Source organism: Lepidothrix coronata, unplaced genomic scaffold, assembly GCF_001604755.1.
Source record: "Lepidothrix coronata isolate B3197 unplaced genomic scaffold, Lepidothrix_coronata-1.0 Scaffold37, whole genome shotgun sequence".
Taxonomy (NCBI): domain Eukaryota; kingdom Metazoa; phylum Chordata; class Aves; order Passeriformes; family Pipridae; genus Lepidothrix; species Lepidothrix coronata.
In genome coordinates, this window is record NW_016690217.1 from 1,301,045 (window position 1) to 1,322,243 (window position 21,199).

General features: G+C 37.5%; 1 protein-coding gene across 9 annotated transcripts in view; it reads left to right on the forward strand.

The window, feature by feature from the left end:
• Positions 1–21,199, forward strand: part of EPB41L4A (erythrocyte membrane protein band 4.1 like 4A) — a 140,040-nt gene that overhangs the window by 64,750 nt on the left and 54,091 nt on the right. For all 9 annotated transcript variants that reach the window (XM_017812648.1, XM_017812650.1, XM_017812651.1 and 6 more), the window contains exons 2-7: positions 1,327–1,431; positions 10,168–10,219; positions 11,302–11,380; positions 14,957–15,054; positions 16,763–16,883; positions 20,482–20,569. In XM_017812648.1, the coding sequence (XP_017668137.1) occupies positions 1,327–1,431; positions 10,168–10,219; positions 11,302–11,380; positions 14,957–15,054; positions 16,763–16,883; positions 20,482–20,569 (543 nt within the window). The remainder of the gene's footprint in view (positions 1–1,326; positions 1,432–10,167; positions 10,220–11,301; positions 11,381–14,956; positions 15,055–16,762; positions 16,884–20,481; positions 20,570–21,199) is intronic.

The window sequence follows — 21,199 nt, forward strand, 5'->3', positions numbered from 1 at the left end:
TTCAACGCACGCTGTGTCTCACCTAAAAAAAAAAAAATCCATTGCGCAGGCTCGAAGGGTTAATGACCTTTCCCAAATCTTCACTCGCAAAGACTGGCCATACTGTACATGCTGAGGGAATATGTAATTGCAGTTGCTTAGTGTAAATAACCAGTATGATGGATTTAGACACTGAGAACCTTTCCAGAACATCTCCTGGTTTAAGCAGTTATATATTAGATCTGGTAAATAGCATGGATATGCAATTCGCCATCTTACCAGAGGTGTAAGATATACCTTGTCATGGCTTGTTTTGAATGTGAGTGGCCACCTGAAGTTGTCGAATTGGTCTTGCCCTTGTGACTTGTTATAAAGCCTGACCAAATGCACCTGCTGAAAAGAAAAAAGAATAGATCTTCACTGTTGTTATGTGATTGATACTTTACCAGCAAAGCTAAATTAAAGGATTTTTTGATCAGTGTTCCTTGCTGTTTTAATTTTGAAATTATTTGTTTATAGGCTAAAAAGTGGAATAGTGCAATCAATATCCCACTTTCTCTTCCTGTTTCTATCCTTCTGGTGATTTTACTACAGTCTAGTAGTTTAAAAAATATGAAGCAGTTAAGCAAAACCTAATTATGAGTTATGTCCATATTTTCTTGTGGAACTTAGGACTGTAATAGTCAAAGGCTCTAATTGATTCTGATGGGGATCATTCTGTGCAATTGTTCTCCATCTTCCTATCTGTGTGTTGTTGGCTGCCAGGCGAACTGACAAATACGAGGCACTCAGGTGGAAGACAGCTTTTTATAATGCATTCTCAATAGGACAACGTTGTTTGCAATATTGTCCCCAGTTTTGTCTGCAAATACTGTAATAGACACCTAATGAAGTACTATTCAGAGAAACAGCAGGATTATTTCAATTCAGGGTGCTAGACTGCTCCCCCTTCTACTATCAAAAATATTTAAAAGTAAAGCAAATAAAACTAAATCTTCTTTACAAAGATTAGTTACAGAGCAGCTAATGATGCATAACTTAGATCTTAAGGGCAGTTTTGCCTCCTAATCTCCATTGTCAGAGTTTGTTTGGGGTTTTTTGTTCTTTTTGTACTGTGTAACTATTAACTTGCCAGCTTCCTAACAGTATTTTACAGAATTATTGTTCAAACATGTATGAGGGCAAAATATTTCCATCTGTACTGCTGAAATTTTTGTTAAAGGCACTGCGAACTGCCTCTTATTTTTTTTTTTTAAAAAAAGCTAATTAAATGCATGAATGCCACTGCACATAGCTGACAAAAGCAGAGCAGCTTTGTGAATAGACTCTGTAAATTCTTTCCCACAGAAGTCAACGAAAGGGTCGGTTGTCCTGGGCTACGTATTTCGTCACTTAAACCTGGTGGAAATAGATTACTTTGGACTGCGCTACTGTGACCGAAGTCATCAAACAGTGAGTAAAACACACAGCAAATTGGATTTTCCACATATAAAATTTACCCTGTTGTGCTATAAATGCCTGTAAAGCTTTGAATTGTCATACTTTCACTAACTTTCACTGTTTCCTTTCTCTGGCATCCAGAAATAATTTCTCTGTTTGTTTGCAATGAAGTCTTGGAATAGCCACTAGTATCTTAGATAGGAACACAGTCAAATACTGAATGGTGTTGAAAACTAAGTGAAGAAAGTATAAAGAGTAAAAAATTGTTATATGAAAGTAGGATTAATATTTTTTCCTCTTTAATACTGTGCCATGAAGCGAGTGCTTGATGGTTTACACTGTCCAGCTTCACTTTGCCCGGCAGTGTCTGGGAAGCTGTGTCCCTGAGTGCATAAGAGCCTGCTTCCCTTGGAACACTAGCTGAATGCCTCTTTCAGAGTGTTTGGCAATGATATTTTCTCTCTACCTGAACCATCTCTGTGTCCTTGAGCCCATATTCTCTAGAACCTTCTTGGTAGGGACTCACCAGATGTCTGAGGCTTTTTCCACCAGGAGATTACAGTCCTAAATAAACAAGAAGATTGAAACCAGGCTGAGATGTTTCAGCCGAAGCAGACAGTGGCTTGTGGCAGCACTTGTCTGGAGTGCCCCCACCTCCCCAAATGGCCTGTCCAGGGTTACTACAGGCAGAGGTGAGGAGCAAGAGATGCTCAGCAAAAGAGACTGGTGCTGTATTCACAGGGTGGTCTTCATATTCCCTTAATTTTATTAAGGGAATAATGCTTGGCCTATGGTTGAATTAGATCAAACAGTTACACTTTTGAAGCCAATGTTCTGTGATTAGAGTACTGCATAAGACCCTGTTTTGTCTAAATACAGTAATAAATTGGGTAAATATTTGCCAGTTTCTTCTGTTAAGCAGAAGCTGATCATGTAGAGACTGAATTCAGAACAGTATTAGCAGAAGATTACTGATTGCTGCTGAGAGCTACAGACTGCCCCAATCACTGTAACTTCTGTGCTGTAGTCTAGACATTTCTGAATTCATTTCCTTGATAAGCTTCCAACCAAGTTTCATTCCATGGAAATGAAAGCTGTGAACTAAAGGTAGACTGTTAAAAACAGTATTTTTGATTTCCTGAGGAAGCTGAGGTGTGAATGAAGAGCAGGTAGGTATTTTTTGCTCTCAAAAGTGTTTTCCTTTTTCCTATAGGGGCAAATAAAATAGAAATGGCAGTTACTGGGAATATTTCCAGAGGCATACACAGGATGTATTTGGTCGTGTATATGACATTATGAAAATAAGCATCTCTTTCCTGAAAGACCTAAACCATAAAAGCACATTTTAGGACACATCCTGCTAACAGACTGGATGTTTTGATTGTATGATATTAGTGTATCTGTGTTGTGGTGATGTGCATGGGCTGTAGGCCAGAGCCCAATTAACTCAGCTTCTCTACATACACATGCAGCCTTTTTTTTAACTTTTTCTCTCACGTGATGCTGCAATGGTGTAAGTTTAATGTTAGTTTCAGGCTTTGTCCTGTGACCAGCCCAAGGTCAGGAAGGCACCATACTTCTTGATTTTCCCCTGGATTAGGAAGGCGTTCATCCCACTTCTGTCATTCACCTGCTCTTGCACCAACACGAGTTGTGTTGTGTGGATACAGGAGGTACAACCAGAGACCACAACTGTGTGCCACCTTACAGAGTGCACCTGCTGTGCCATGTAGATGCTGCCACAGTAAGTGGCCAAGTTTGTACTGCTGCATTTACACCTGAGTTATGTTGTAACAAAATATTATGAAAATGCCAGTTCCTCATGTTTGTCTGAGTATGGGTAACTAAAAGCTGATTCTGTTTCATCTAAAAAAGTTCATAAATGAGTCAAAATGTAGTACTATGTGTAGTTTTATGTGATTTATGGCGTATGGTTTAATGTTGCTAGCTTGCTATTTTTAGTGAAATCTTGTAAACTTTTAAGAATGGGCAATATAAATGGAAAGTTTCCAAGTGACAAACACACCTTGTGCTTTAGCTGTAAACATATGTTCAGTTGCATGGTCACTGTGGCTAAAACTCTGTGGACTGTTGTGGGAATTAGTCCTGTAGTGGCTGGCAAGAAGCCTAGATTTGAATTTTGGGTTGGATATTTTTTGGATTGACCACAGTAGATTTCCTAAGGGAAGAGGAAAAAGGTTACCTTGCTAATTAGTTTTAAAACCATGCTCCTGAGTTAGTCTCAGAGAGAGAAAAGTGTTTGGAGGTTTGGCTATTTATTAATACATTGCTTGTGGTGGGGAATGTTTTACTATTTGCACTGTCAGTTTTTTTTGTCACACTATATATTTAACTGAATGATGAATAAAGCAGGGTAGGCAAAACTATGTATTTTAAAGAACACAAACCAGTCACAAAAAAACATTTTTCTTATTAAGTGTTTGAAAGAACTTGTTTAGTTATTTTCCCCATTACTTTTGCGTGCCTCAGCACTTCCAGGTGGTCTTTTAAGAGCTGTGTTGGTGTGCTACCTCTTATGTGGGTGGTTTCATAATTATTTTAGTAGTATGAGTAGGGCTCTGATCAGTGAACAAGGTTTCACTGTGCTATGTACTGTATGAATACATAACATTAAAATGGGCTCTTCCTGAACAGCCAGCAAACTAATTAGCCAGTGTGAATAGCTGGATGCAGCAAAGGGATTGACAAAACTGGGTGGCACTGGCAGGACCATGAACAGTAGGATAAAGCATAAATTGGATGTTCCTCTCTCTATGGTAGTAATGTGATCATATTGCACCAATTTTGCTTTGCTGACATTCCGGTTTTCCCCAAACTCTCCATGGTAAAAGGAGTGTTTAATTTGCAAAATCCAGCTCTGGGAGATTACAAATTGCTACCAGAACAACATAAACTATATCTATCTTGTGCTCTGAAGAACACAGGACTCCTAAGGAACAGCAAAAAGTGTAATTTAATAATTAAATAAAATATAGCATTTAATAATTAATTAAAAATCCTGTGATATAAAATTACATCCAAATGGACAGATGGGTTCAACTAGTGCTGTAAGTTGTCATTAGTGTTTCCTAATCTCATAGTACTTTTGTTGACAAACTACACGGTGCTTTTTAATGTAGTGCACCTTTTTTTTTGGTGCAAATACTTTAAAAGAAAGACCAGTTTTCTCTGAGTGCCACTGAGTCTCTTAGTGTGCTTTATCATCAGTCTTCTCTTCTCCAGACTAACAAGGCCCAGCTCCCACATCTCTCCTCATGAGAGAGATGCTCCAGACCCCTCATCATCGTTGTTACCCTTCACTGGACCCTCTCCAAGAACTTCATTGTTACCCTTCACTGGACCCTCTCCAAGAGCTTCTGGTCTCTCTTGTCTTGATGAGCCCAGAACTGGACACAGCGCTCCAGATGTGCCTCACTAGGGCCAAGTACAGGGGCAGGACCCCTTTGCTTGACCTGCTGGCCACACTCTTCCCATTACAGTCTCTCACCATTTTGATATTCGGGTAAACCATTGGCCCAGTGATGTACTTATCCTGCCACTCTCCTGGTTCCTGCTGTGCTGCAGCTCCCAGGTGTTCTCCACATAATCCCTTTATATTATAATGCCTTTATGGCATTACCAGGGGTCTTTAGGGCAGTCAAGCTAGTTACTGTTCTGGAAGGAGGCCAGTATTTTCTTGAGGCATGCAAAAGACAGAACGGAAATGATGATTTTAATGCATAATATCCAATGAAAAGCTGAGCAGAATTTGATGAGGGAAAGGGTAATTTTGAAGCCCAAAGGCTTCAAAATGTCAAATCCATGACCCATGTCAAATCCCAAAAGAATCAGGCTTTTTGAGCATCTTTTACAAGAAATTGTACAGCAGGCTGTGATGCTGCTGATACAGTAACATACTGATACTCTCTTAGGCTCTAAGAGGAGAAATACAAATACAGAAAGCTGTATCACCGTGTTTATTCATACTGGAGCTAAGCCCTGTCTCTATACCATGGACCCACCCTGCAGTGTTGATGTGTTTTGTTTCCCCTGCTATGAGGAAATGTACCAAACTGGATAGGGGAGTAGATTGAACAGGCTGTAATGTAGCTTAGCTATGGAAAGAAGGGCATAATTTTAGCAAAATTTTGTTTGCAATCAAAAATGTTTTTCTCCAGGGAATTACTGTCATACAGTGCACTGCGTATTCTGACCTCAAGATCTTAGTAAAACAATTGAATTGTACTTAGCTTGTATATTGTTGAAAGGATTTTTGATTGTTTTTTTTTTTTTTTTGTATGGATTTTACCTTTGTCCACAAGCACAGTATACTAAATTGTCTAGGAAGAAAAAGACTCATTGTGCTTTTTAAACTAGATGGCATAACCAGTGGAAAGAAGTGGAGACTGATGCTGTTGACTATAAGAAAGAAATTTTAGAAGAACATTAGTGGATTAAAACAACCTGGAAAAAGCTGGTGGTCAAGTGATTTATAGGTAGTAAGAGTAAACTTTTAGAGTGCAGCAGGATGAATAGGATATTCACATTGATGATCTGATACTGAATATAATCAATATAGCTTCACATTCTAATAAAGAAAAGACAGAGATGTTAAATACATATTTGTATGTAGGAATTGCCTGAAGATTTTTACATTTCTTATATAATAGGGACAACTTGAGCTTAGCAGCTTTAGGTTCTTTGCACTGAACATTTGTAGAAAAAAACCTGACACAATTCTAATTGTTAGTGTTGTCTTAAGTTGCAGAAAAATCTTGATAATTTCAGATTATAATTGAAAAATGATGCATTTTCTCTTCAAACTTGTGTTTTTTGCTGTTGTAAATGTGAGAAAAACCTGACACGTATGGCATGATGGGTATGGCTTCGTAAGACTCTAATTAGGGCAGTCCAGGATTTAGTTTGAAGTTGACAGATTTTTCTGCACCATTGATTGATACCACAGAAAACATTTTAACCTAGTTAATATTTTGTTTCAAACAGGTTAATGGAATTTGAAACAAATTTAACCCTAAGCAGATACAAAAAATGAAGATTCCAGATTTGTGGTAAAATGTTTGCAGGCATTTAAAAGGGCTAAATATGAAATACTGCATGGAGCTTGCATGCATACTGCTTACACATCTGGCTTATATGAGAGCCAGATTTGTAAAACTACAGAGGACAGAAAACCCCATTTATTCTTTATGCTGTACTTCAAGATTTTTTTAAAATCATTTCTACCCAAAAATTTAAAGGGAATTATTTCCTTTAATTACATTGTACCTTTATAATTAGTCTTAGTAAATAAAAAATTATTAAAATAATACTATATTGTGTTTGTAAAGAACAATTAGTAAATTAGTAGCCATCACTTTAATAACTGGATGCTTGCATTGATATACGCTATTAAAAATTATTATTTTTTTCTCCATTTCTTCTGTATATGTTAAATACTTCTTTCAGATTCACAAAATTTGACTCGTACAGCTATTTGGGTATATGCTGCATCTTCCATCTCCTTGCAACAGTGGTGAGATGTTTGTAAGTCTGTGCAGCAGAGATACAGGTGGGAAGGCACTGAGAAGTGGCACACTGGATGCCAAGTAGATGAAAGGAGTGAAGGCTGAGCATCAGAGCTGCTTTGGCATTCACAAATGTAGGGTTTGTTGTCAGCTCTGCAAGTGTGTTGAATTAATAAGACAGTGAGTTTTTTGTTCCATTTCTATTGGCATTTTAGCGTATGAGCTTGAAAGTGTAACTATACCCAGAACTATTTATAGGTATATGCAAACATTTAACAAGTATCTAATACACATTACTATGTATGCTCTGAGGGGTCTGTTGTTGGGGTTCTTGGATTTCTAAATGTTCCCATCTTTATTGTCTGACTTTGGCTTGAAAAATGCCTTTTCATTATCCATGAAATTCCATTCATCCTTGGCTTACAAATAAAATGTTAGAAATCTCTCACTCCTCCCCCCACCCCTTGCATTTTTCAGGATAATTTTGGCAGCCTTTGAAATAATAAATAGCTACACAGTGATTTTAAGCGTGGGTTTGCAGCATTGCCACAATGCTAAGTACTTACTGGAGAAATGAAAAGGCAGATGAGATTCTTGTCTCTTCCCCACCACACTGAAGTGTTTAGCCTCACCTGCGTGCACCCACATATTTTCTCATGGCAGCTGATACTTATTTTTACTAGTATACGTAGCAGCAATCTGTCTTCCAGGGATGAGGGATGAGAGGCTCCTGTCTGCTCAGTTTGGAGGGAAGGAAAGGAAATATTTAGTGATATGAATAAACAGATTTCTTCCCTCTCCTCTCTTCAGATGCCCTTTGAATCTGAAGTTTTCCCTTTGAATTTTGTCCCCCTCCCCCAAGCCTGGAAATTGCCTTCAGAAGACCACACAAAGAATATAATTTTACTGCCAGTCAAGTACGACCTAGTGAGACTTAAGTTCCAATGTGACTGTGTTTTGATTGCATTGTCTCCATGTGTCCATATGCTCTTCGATTACTTGGCCAAATCCTAGTTTGTCTCATGGCAGTCAGTGAATCACATGGATACCAAGAGGCAATGGAGTTCAGATTGCAGAGAGACAACCAGAAATCTGTAACTGTTCTGTAGTCCACTTGCAAATTTGAGTGTTGATCCATTAATATTATTTTTTTTTTATTTTTTATTTTTTTACAAATAATCAATCTACCTATGCATGTAAAGCTCAACTGCAAAGAGGACTAAGAGGCAATGTATCTTGAAGCCAATTTCAGTTTAGTTCAATTCAGGAGAACTTAATGAAGGAGTTATTCTCTGATAGATTTTTATCTGATTTTGAAACAGGATAGTTTTGATATCTTGCAGTGTAGCACAGAGTTGTCAGACTTAAGCAAGTTATACTCACAGCATGTTGTTCATTTTGTGATGCCAGTTTTGAGGAGAGGTCAGACCAAATTCAAACCACATTACATACCCAGAATGTGCACTGCAGATTTATTTTGCCTTTTTTCTACCTGTTGACTGTAAAATCTGTGTATCAGCCTATTGTGCTACCTTAGATTGTTACTGATTTGGAGTACTAATGGGATATTTGAACAAGCGTGATCATTTCTTCTTCCCTTCCCACCTTCTCTTGAGGTTAAGAGGGTTCATTTTTGAATAGTTATTGGATGTATTTGATATAAGCATGTACTGAAGAATTTTTTCAATCAAAATTCAGGAAATTTTCCTAACAAACATTCTAGGATTTGAAATAACAATGGCCAAGAGGAAGGTATACTGCTGTTTCTGTTGCAGATGGATCAGCAGCTAATGGAAGTTACTAGTTTTTGTGTTCTGTTGAAGTAATCACAGAATCACACAGATTCATCAAGGTTGGAAGAGATCTTCAAGATCTTCTAGTCCCATTGTCAGCCCAGCACCACCATAATCACCAATAAACCATGTGCCCAGGTGCCACATCTAGACACTTGTTGAACATTTCCAGGGATGGTGACTCCACCACCTCCCCGAGCAACTTATTCCAATGCCTGACCACTCTGTCAGTGAAAAAATATTTTCTAGTATCTAATCTGAACATCCTCTGGTGCAATTTAAGGCCATTTCCTCTTGTCCTTTCACTGGAGACATGGCAGAAGGGACTGACCTCCTTTCAGGTAGTTATAGAGAGTAATGAGGTCCCCTCTGAGCCTCCTCTTTTCTGGACTAAACAACAGCTCCCTCAGCCACTCTTTGTAAGACATATTTTCTAGAGCCTGATACAATGATAGTTGTTTATAGCCAATTATTAAATTAGTTGCTTGTGATTTTCCACTCAAATACTTCACAGTGTTTTCTTTCTGCTACTTATTCATTCTAATCGCAATTTTGTTTTTTTAGACCAGAGAAGTTCTCTGGGTAGAAGGGGGAGATTTTTAGATTAATCACATTATTCTTATTCCCTATAAGATTAGTTCAGGGGTGCAGGTAAGAAGTTCTTGTGTTTGTTGGCCTGTGTAGTTCCTCAGCTAAAGAGGGGTGGGTACTAAGTGAGTAGATTGAATTTGCCTTTAATGACTCCCTCTAGGAGCTGTGTTCTGCAGCCTTTCCAATTCCAGTGTTTTAAGATGGGGCACCAATCTGAGCTGGTGCAAAAAGCTTGTGTATGAGGGAAGACAGCTGAAGAAAATACAGACAAGAATGGTCTTGGCAACTGCCTCTGCACTTTGTTCCAAAACTGAATCACAGAAATGTCAAGCTAAGGAAGAAATAAGTAGCTGGAGGGATTACAAGAGCAGGATGCTGGTGACCTGTGTAGCCATAATGTGAAGTACACAACTGGTCTGTGGTCAGCAGTAACACAAGCATGACTTTTATTAGATGTTTGATAAAGGTGGGGTAGAGTAATCAGTGAGAAATTATACTGCAGATTGTCTGTCAAACGTTATGGGAACCCAAGTAACAGCTCATCTCTCTGTGGTGCACCAAGCATACGTCGGTCGGTTTGATACAGTTGTCCAGCTAGTGCTGTAAACACTTTGGTGGAAGAGTCTGTGCCCTCCCTACTTGGTGCAAATTTCTAGACATCTTCTCTCCCTGCTCTGTGAAATCATTTCTGAAAATAAAAATTAATTTTTCTTTGCTTAGTGTGCGGCAAATTTCTTTACACTTGATGGGTACTTGTCATAGAATCGTAGAATGTTTTGAGTTGGAAGGGAGCATTTTCCATGTTGAGTAATTAATTTTTGTAATTATCTGTCTCACAGTACTGGCTGGATCCTGCAAAGACGCTTGCTGAACATAAAGAATTGATAAACAGTATGTATCTGAACTTAAGGGGCATATCTGAAGATGAAGTAACAGAGACAATGTTCTGTCCATACAGCCTGCACAATATTTATTTTCTAGTCACAGCAGATTGATAGTTCTTGAACAAGTTTGTTATTGTAGTTCTTAACTGTATTAAAATTTCACACATAGGTTGCACATGCTATCATTTTACAGTAATTTGTGTAATTTTTGTCTAAACATTTCTGCATGTCTAAATTTTATTTTAGACTAATAAGTGGTGCTATTCTTAATTTGTATAATTAATTTATAGTAGCTGTGATACCTCTGTCATAGCCTAGTGTACCATAGTTAAAATAGATTCACTTTTGCTTGTGAAAGTAAAAATAATGCCTCTTTCTGATAATAGAGTGTCTGCTATTACTGGTAGTCTTCAGATATTGCAGATACAAGATCTGTTATTTGTATTATAATTAAAGAACATGATTTGGAGACCCTTTAATAAAAGATTTAGAAGTGGGGCACGTGTGGAATAAATGTAGCTGTAAGAATTTTGGTACTGAGTTGTCAGGTTTTTTTACAAGAGCATTTTTAAAAGGTGAAGTAGAAGAGCTTTTCCAAATATTTCTTGATTGAATTGGCACATAATTAAAGTTGCTGTGTAAGATATTTGAAAGTGTGGAAGAGTATTCCGTATTATAACTTATGACAGAGAATCACATTTCATGCACAATTACATTTTTCAAAAAGCTTCAGTGGAAGAAGTACTTAGAGGTCAAAATCAAGCAGCAAAAAAATTATCTTGGAGAAATAGTAAGTTAGAAATGAAAACTAAAGTGAAACATTCAGAATAAGCAAAAATTCCAAGCAGACAGACAAAATATGAATAAATAAAAGACTAAAAATAATAGTAAAAATTATTTTTTCCCTCGTGTAATGAATATAGGTCTATGGGTTTGCTATGTGGATGTTACACTTTTTCTGAAACTATCAAGTTTCATAAAATATTAGGATAAGCTTCTTAGTAGCTGTTTTGTAGTCAACCAGTAACAGTTCATAACAATAACAGTTCATGACAACTAATTTTTATACCAAATGTTTTTTTCACTCAGCTGGACCACCATACACTCTGTATTTTGGCATTAAATTTTATGCAGAGGATCCGTGTAAACTTAAAGAAGAAATAACAAGGTATAGTATTCAATGAAAGGATAGTTTGTTGTTCTCAGACTAGTGATGTATTTCAGCCAGGTGCATATTGTTGTGGTGTGTCTGGGTTGTTGTTTTTTGCTTGAACATCTGAATGTTTTTGCTTGAACATCCGAATGTTTTTGCTTGAACATTTGATGTGTAGAAAGAAAAGTGCTATGAGATTCACAGTGGCTGGTGTGGACAACTGTTTGGAAGCCCAAGAAGAAAAGGTGTTCTCTAGTGCATCAAAAACCAAAAGGCCTTGATGTACATTTGTGGTGGTGTTGTTTTGTTTTTGTTTTTTTTTTTTTCTGCTTTTATATTTTGCTATAATCAAGTTTAGAGTTTACTTGGATATCAAATGTAAATACAATGAATATTCTTCCTTATTGACCATAGCAAAAATTCCTGAGCTGTTTTTCAAGAAGATTTCTTTGGTCTTTCTAAAAATATGTGAAGGAAATTGAAGAGTTACATGCTTCTGATTCTTTTACCTAAGCTTGGCCTCTACAAAATATGAGTATGTACACAGTAACACATGCACATGCATGCACACAGACACATGCACACACATGGTTATCTGAACTCTCACACAGGGTTTTCTGTTTGGTTAATTTATGAAATGTCTCAGACAATTAGTTTTAGGTTCAAAAGAAATTTGAGAATTTGGGTAGGTAGGCGGACAAAATTAGTGTGCTGGCTTGCATTAACAAATACCAAAATATTTCCTTTGATGTCGTAAGAATATGACACATGAGAATTCATTAGAATGCATGCAAGGTTTTTAATTTTCATTAATCAAAGGTGGCAGTTGTTGCAGAACAGGCAGAATAGTTTTCCTATACTGGAGTGAGAAAATTCTTTTGTTTCCTTACTGGCACAAGGAATGGAAGTCTCCAATAAACAAGGCTTAGTCTGGCCTGGTATAAATAATAAATGCTGTGACTTCACAGGTAAAAGAGCATAAGTTGGTGGCTGTGGGATGCCCCTGTACCATGGAATTTTGATGCATTTTTCTTGTACTTTTCTTGTACTTTAAATCCTGCTTACAGGGAAAGAGCCCTGGGAAGGGAGCTTTGGCCACTGAACGTGTTGTGATTTCCTCACGGGGGTCAGGGTGGAGGCAGGGGGCTAAATTTTCAAAAATTGTTTCTCTTTGCCCTGTGATCTGCAGTCAGTGATGTGCACTGTTGATTAGGTGTGTGAATCCAGTCAAGAAATGTTGTAGTGTGATTAGGGAGCCTCTGTTCATGTCAGTATATGGTCATGCAGAATTGGCACATCATGCAGAGGGAGGGCTTCAGATATATTGTGTTGACAGTCTTCTACAAAACACATTGATTAGTCAAATACCATCAATATTTATGAGCATTTATTTCTGTAGGCTCTTAAGTCTTGGAAGGAAGGTGCTTTTTTGTCTGGAGGAGAGGGGAGTGGAAACCAACCAACCAACCAAAAAAACCAACAAAAACCCACCTGTTTAGAATAACTTGGCTTGGAAGGCACCCTTAAAGGTCCTTCACTTAGGGGACATTAAAGACCCTACTTTTATTTATGCTAATAATTTTCTGCCTAACTGTGTAGTTCCAGTGATGTGTTAACTATTTTGTGCTAACCAATTGAAGCATGTATTTATTACTTTAAAGGATATGAGAGTGAACTCTGTTGTTATTAGATGTTAATGATCTGTGTCATTACATGATTACTCTCTGCAAATAATGAAAACCTGTCAAATCTATAATTGCTTTGCAGCAAAATCTGTCTGCCTTGTAGGCAAAAGCTCATACTGCAGTGTTTGCTGGATTTGTTTGCTAGAGGAAACTGGCACTTAGGCACTATAATATATGCATAAAAAACTTGACAGCACACAAGACAAGAGTGCTTTAGCTACGAGTTTGGACAAATGGCGTAGTTTTGTGAGGAGCTTAGTGGCTTCAGTGGGAATTGAGATTGTTCACTTTATAGGAATCACTTAAGCACTTAAAGTTGGCTCTGTTTTTGCAAGAAGGTGGCTGTTTTGAAGATTCCTATGCTGTTTTATTTTGAGATTACACTATGAGAATGCAGAAATATAGGTGCCTTTCCAAGGAAAATAAATTTGTAGCATCATGTGGTACAAAACTCTGTTTTGTAGAGATGGAGAAGTGCTAATAGAAATACAGGTGCATATAAGAAATGTATTTCATATAGAAAAGAAGATTTTGTGTACTCCACAGGAGGTGTAAAATCCTCTTTGTCATTATTATAATTCAAACAAAGAAGATTTGTGTAGGTAGGACTGCAAGCATAAGCTAGAAGTAGTACTTAGCGAAGAAACACTGAGTACTTTGTGTTGCCTAATGACATTCCCAAAAAATTCTTATGCAATGTCCTGCTCCTTTAAGGAGGAGATTATTAACCATTATTAACCAGAGGATGGACATTCCTATTATGTGTCACGAATTCTGGGGGATCATTAATCAGAAAGACATTGGCATCCTTGTTCAGGGGCTCATCTGGCTGAAAAGTCCAGTAAATTTGGTTGGATCTTAAATGTTTTGAGAGTCAGCTGTGTGTAACCTGCAGTTTGTAAACTTCCATGAAAGCAGTGTAGGTGCACTTTGAACTTACAGATCATTCTAAGGTGCTTTCATAAGTAACTTGTACCAACATAGAATAATTATTTGCAGAGTAGCTAAAGGCTTCTATGCAGATAACATTGAACTAGTAAATAATGAAAAAGCTATGTGCTTGTATGGATGATCCTTTTCTTTCTATGAAAAACTACCTTCTCAATATTGTTAGTTTTGTAGGAGCTAATGAAAGGAATTTACTTAGGATGGTGTGAGACACTGCATAAATCTGTTGTCATGAAACTGGACAAAATTCAAACAGTGTTTAAAAGATTTCCTGTAAATTATTATGGTGAGTTGCAAAACCAAGCAGATCCTTTGTATGATGGCTTGTTTCCTTGTCTTTACTTTTCTACTTTATGCATATTTATTTACTGTAAGTGCTCTCAGTATGTGCTTTATCAAGTGTAGAAGCAGGTTATGACTTTGAAAATTACATTTTTACCCCTGCCATCTCTGTTGCAAGAAGGACATGGAGGTAGGGACTCCATCAAACCTGCTTGCTGCATTATAGCTGATACTCTGGTGTGTGGAGAGGAAATATTAGAGTAAAGAAGTATGCAATACTCAGTTCTCCTTTATGTTAACCACTGGTCAGGTTAAACTTTGGCCCTTTTATAGGTTTCTTGTTCAATTTTTCTGATCATGGTCCTTGTCCCTACTTCCTCACTGTCTATGAAAGCCAAAAGAGTGAAATGACATTATTAGGGGGAAAATTATTTGCATCTACACAATATAAGCAGACGGGAAAACTACAGAGTGCTCCTCTACCTAGGTTGTTTCACTAGATAAATCTTAGTTGGTACTTCAAGGTCAATGTGGGAAAAGCCATTCATAGAGGAATACAAATTTTTATTGTCACATAATTATGGTACATGGTATGTCTACAGTTAACTGGGTGACTTTGAAATATTTTGGTGCATCAGGCTTGAAATAACAACTTTGTTTTCTCTTTATGTTTTAGGTATCAGTTTTTCTTGCAGGTAAAGCAAGATGTTTTACAGGGCCGTTTACCTTGTCCAAGCAACACTGCAGCACAGCTGGGAGCATATATAATTCAGTGTAAGTTCTTCTGGCCCACTGAGAGCTTATTTCTTTTAATCATGCATTATGACTAATTTTAAGTGGTGACTGAAGACATCATTAACACTTTATGAATTCAATTTAAAACAGAAAAAAACTAACGTGACTGATTTCATCTAAAGAACTGTAAATAGATGGCCATTCTGAACAGATTTCCCTAAAAAATACGGCAAATATGAAGCAGGAAAATATGCAGTGATGGTAATATCTTCATTGTATTATGAGAAATGAATAAAAAGAATACATTTTTCTCCTGTAATCAATTTTAAGTAGGTTAGAGCTGTAGTTTTGGTATAATATTCTGTTCCTATGATTCTAATCTCAGATATTCTGTTGAGAAACAATGAGAAAGCTTATGGGAAGAGCAGAGTTAAAGCATGGCAAAGGTTACATCCAGCAGGTTAAAGTTAGTCCAGGCACCAGCAAGCGTGCATTCCCATGGACTCTATAAAAATCTTTATCCTTTTATTTAGGGTTTGCAGTCGCTCAAATATAGAAAGACACTTGAGAAATGTCTATACTGAACATATGAACTGAATATATGTCAAATACTGAACATATGAATGCAAGGCACCAACACCAAGGTCCAGGGTGCTTTTTCAAGGGTGATGTGCTAGACCAGGCTTATGTTCTATTCCAAACTGAGATTAAGTGTGTTTGTGGGAATTTGAAATAACTGAGGAGCTCTGCTGGTGTAATGCTATCAGTGGTGTTTTTCGCAGTGGAGCTAGCAGCTGCTGAGATCTGGAGAAGAAGCAGGGCCATATGTTCTGCTCCAGCCACAGGCGTGGCTTTCACCATTCAGGTTGTGTCTGGATGTCATCTTTGGCCTCTGAGCAGATCCTTTCCTTAACACAGTTGTTGTTTTCTTCCTTTTGTGATCAAAGATGGTGGAAAAACCAGTATCCATGGCATAGTTTGCTGAATACACCAGTTTTCTTATTGGGTGTGCTGGAGTTGTTGCTGTTGTAGTAATTCCTCTTCTTATTCCTACTGTGGGCAAGAACCATGATATTTTTATGGAGGTTTTTCCAGAGAAACTTCTCAACATTCTTATGGAGTGGATCAGGGGCTTTTTCTAACAATGTCATTCCGACATTCTGGAAAGAAACATTGGTAATTAGATGAGTATTTTCCTTCTTGGCTCTTGAAGCCTTATTTTGGCTATGCTTTTGGTTTAGTGGGAATTGGATAGAAACCTTCTGTGAAGTCTTTCTCAGAGAACCTCAGTCTACAGATGTTACTCAGCGTTATTAAAAAATACAAATACTAACTTTTGCAGAGTTTCTCAGATAGATGCAATTATAGTTAAGATCAGTAGATGTGAGTTCTGACCAAGGTGCATATTATTTTTATAATTACAGCATATGAACAGACATGACTAATGTATCCAAATTCAGGATTGTTTCAAAGAAATTTATATTGACTATTCATTATGTTCTTTCCTTTAAGAAAATTCTTTTAAAAGTTATTTTTATTTTGAAAGTGAATTTAATATCTAGGAAATACATCAATATTTTATTGAAAAAGGAAGCCTTGTGATTCCTCACAAGAAGCAATGCCGCTAGAAGACCTTCCCTCTGGGTGTTTCAGGATATTTATCTCCATTTGCACTCCCAGACATATTTTCTGGTTGAGATAAAACATTGAAAATAGGTGACCTTTGTTTTCTTCTTGTGTCCTGCAGCTGAGCTGGGGGACTATGACCCGTACAAGCACACCGCAGGCTATGTCTCAGAGTACCGCTTTGTCCCAGACCAGAAGGAAGAGCTGGAGGATGCCATAGAGCAGATACACAAAACTCTGATGTAAGAATTCAGTACTGTTGGGAACTTGTCGGTTAATGCCAGATTCAGAGATGCTTGGTAGGTGGGGAGGAACAATTTGTGGTACAGAGCGGAGATCTCTGGACTTGAGGAAAGAGCACAGGGCATCCAGTTGTGCTTTTCAGAAACAGAAAAGGTTTTATATAACTGAAGTTGTTCTTTTAGGAACCGGGTAGGACAATAACTGGAAATGTGAAGTCTTTCAGACCTAGGTATGGGTGTTTCAGAACCAGCAGTTTTAGTAAAACGTGCCAGAAGTTCAACCATATATAAAGCCAAAATAAACATGCTTATGTCCAAGCTCATGTTCATGGTAAGTGTAAAGATGCTTGTTCTAACAAATCCAAGTTAGGTGCAATTGTGATATATTTGTTAAGATGAGAGCAGTAAGAAACATTCTATGAATATGCTCGTCAAACCATTTGTCACAGTAATGCAGAGATAATCACCCATCTTGTATGTAGATCTAGATATCTTGATTCTCTTGCTGTAATGAAGCCACAGTCTGGATAAAGGTTAAGTAATTTTTGCCTGTAGTATTGTTTATTACTGTGATTTGTGTCTTGTTTAATGAGAATAGGTATTAACTCAGGGTCACAGCTGTTCTCTTTGAAAAGTTCTCCAGTAATTGCAGCCTGTGACAGTTGCCACAATGCCTGAGCTTTCTCTTCCAGGGAAGAGAGTCTGTTGTTCAATAAGTATTTCTGTGAGGTTGCGTGACAGCGTTATAGTAATTGATGTATTTCAGAGAACTTGCTACAGATGCTTCTGTGAAGTAAAAAAGTATTGGTTTTTCTGTTCCAGAGGTTGGAGACTGAGTCACAGATAGTTTGCTGGGTTCAACATCACAGAATTTGTTTGTGAGAATGAAACTTGAGGTTAATTACTGTGAACCAGGCCACCAATACTAAGCAGCCTTTATTCCTCTCTCCCAAGTTTCTGTAGTCATTAGTGTAGTCATCAGTAAATCTTATTGAGACCCATTTGCTTCAAAAGGTTTGTAACCTTGAAGATGAAATTCAGAAGCCAGGGGAACAATGGTTGTGGAGTGTTAACTGTCATAACAGTCTCTAGTGTTTTTATATGCTTATTAACTTAGGCCTCTGATACTCTCTTGCTGCTTGACTGCAGTTAGTTGTCAGGGAATTAGCAGCAACAGAACAAAGAGTAAAATTAAGGTGTACCCACTACTAGCTCAGCCTGATTTTTATCGTCAGCGCTCTCAACATTGACTTCTGCACAGGTGACAGCAATCTCTTTAGTTAAGAAGTTTGAAGCTGTAATGGCTGAAGGCATCCCAAATTATCTCATTGATTGGAGATGTTTCTGGGACAGGTTTGTGATATAGTTTGGAAGAACTGTTTTATTCTTTCTGGATCTCAGCACAAAAACACAGGGTTTGGTTTTTTAGGAGAGCTGTAGCACAGCATATACCTTGTTTCTGCTAGTTAAGTCCAGAAAAACAATTTTTGATTGCACATTTTCTCAGTTTTGTTTTACACAGCACAATAGCTATTCAGGGATTCAGTAAGGATGCAGTTTTCTGAGGAAATTTCTAAATCAAGAAAGGTGAGGGAAGTCAGAGGGTGGAGGGGGTTTCTGACTGCATCAAGTCTCTGCAGCCTCCCTGCTGTGACTGTTGTCCCATCTATAAACCAGCATGACAATCCCAAGGTCGAATAGCAGTGTGAGGTGACCCAAAGTCATCATGCACATGTGGAGGATCAAGCAGTGACTTCGGGCTTCCATCTTCTTCCTTCAGAAGCTCCAGCTCATATCTTTACTTCCTTTAATCTTTTTGCAAATACAGGTTTTTATACAAATATGAAACATTATGTTATGTTTGTAACATGTAGGTATGTTATAAAAAGACACACACTTATTTGTCATTTCAGCCCTTTGGTACTTTCAGAGATAAATGAAAACAGAGGAATAAGTGCATCATCATTTTTCTGAGAAAGGTCACTAAGGACAGATTAGCATCAGTATTTAAATTGGTGCTGGATTCTAGCACTAATTCAGTAATGGGGTAATCCACTTTTCTCGGGACTGATATTTAGTCTGCTTGGGAGCTCACTGAGATAGTACTGCTCCAGTGAACAAAATCATGCTGTGGACTAAATTTTTAGAGCAAAAGTTGATAAAAGATATGACAGATGTGACATCATTGATGTGCTGAATATCCAGAGTTCTACATATTGTGAATACAGACAATGAATTACACATCTACTGGGAAATCCAGCTCTAGAAGAAAGGGATTTTTCTTATGAACTTTAGATATGCTGCATTTCCAGGAGTCTTTGGAAAGAAGAGCTATCATCTGAAGATGAGCTGGATCAGCCCATCTCTCAGATACAAAGGAGGCATTTTGAAAACCTCTACTATTGCATTTAGCAATGCCATTTCACGTCTTTGAAGTTGGATGTGAGTTTTACCTTGTCAGGCATAACACAAAGTTGGGAAACCCTGGACAGTAGCTGCTAGGCTAGAGAGAATGGGGAGACAAGAAGCAGGAATGTGCATATTACAGGACCTTTCCAGGTCTTGAATCAAAATGTTGAGCTCTGCTTCACACATTGGATTTGAAAGGTAGCAAATCCAGTGAACTATTTCACTAAGAAAAGAATCACAGGGTGAAGCTGGTTATACATCTTTTTGAGTTGATATTTATATAAGATGTGCTGTACTTTCCCAATAACAGTCCAGTAGCTTTCACAGAAGTGTTGAAACGAAGTGAAAATGAAAATGCAGTTTCACCTATTTCAAGCTTACAAACCAGAATCTTACTCTTTTATCAATGGCAGATATTAAAGGAAGAACAAATTCTGAGGATAAGGCTTTAAATTTATTTAGTTATTTTGTTCTTTTTGAAAATAAATACTTCGTCCGTGAAGTCAAATATGTTCCTAGTAGTTGTTTTGTTTTTGTTTGTTTTTTTTTTCCCCTCCCAGTTTCCCCTAGTTGTTTACTACCAGAATGCAGCTGATGGTACTTTTCAACTGATGGATTGATATCTGCAGACAGGAAGGCATGCTGGATCTTTGAAACTGCTAATCCCATGAGACAAATGCCAAACTCTGTTTTCACAGTAGAACACTGGGCTATTGCCATTTGGTGCGACTTTCTATAGGCAAGGTTTTTTGAAGAAAGGAGTATTTTATCTGAAGTCATGAACCTTACTTTCAGAAATCATCTGTAGCTTCAGCACTGCTATGGGGAAATAGTACCCCAGTCAGTCATACCATTCCTGCTTCAGTGAAAATAATGTAGTTATTGGGAAAAAAGTTATTTGGCATATTGGAGCCTAAAAATAGAATATCTGAAGTGTGTTTACGGGGAAAAGATTAGCCACTGTAGTAGGCACACATTGTAATATGATAGCATATATGTCTGTGGTAGGAGACCAGTAGAGATCTAGTCTTACTTGGAGCAAGAAGTAGAGTGTTGAAAAGACAAAGTAACAGTCTAAAAAATGGTAGGAAGGTCTGTGTATGTGTCCAGCAAACTGTATTTATTAATATGATCGATTTTTATATTTTGACTGGAAGTGCAAAGTTCTTACACAGGATTTTGTTTACAGGGGTCAAGTTCCTGCTGAGGCAGAAGTAAACTACTTAGGCGTGGCCAAATCCCTGGAAATGTATGGAGTTGATCTCCATCCTGTTTATGTAAGTATTGTTTAAACTTGCTAACAGTGAAGAAAAAAATTGTACTAATGCAGGAAACAGTCCGCAGAATAACTTGAAAGGAAACACTGTACTTAAGAAATGCAAAGGAAGAGATACTTATGGTTGGAGACAATTCAGTCATTCATACATACAGAAGCCTAATGGTTTTCAGATGAAATGCTGTGATTCTATTACACCTATAAAAAAGCCATCAGTTATGCTCTGGAAAAAAACAGTTCAGATAGATAAGAAGTAAATAGAGAAAGTCTCAGAAGAGAGGAGTGAGAGCTATAGCCTTTGTCTTTGACAGAAAAATTTGCATATTATTCTTGTTTAATAAGAACAAGTGTCTCCTGAAACCTTTTCAATACTGTTGCAAAAATTAGGGTGGGGTAGCAGCAGCATATCTGTCTTTTTAAAATATTTGTCATGAAGGTTTTACTAAAGATCAGAGTACGTTTTCAGTTTTTCCCAAGTTGCATCATGCAGCATTGCAAGTTATCTGTATTGCCTCATCAAAAGCCTTCACTTTTTTTGTATATCAGCATTAAATTGGGATTGGATCCAAGTCATCACCTGGAGGCTATGTGCTGCTAATGGAAGCATCATTCTATCTTGTTTGAATAATTG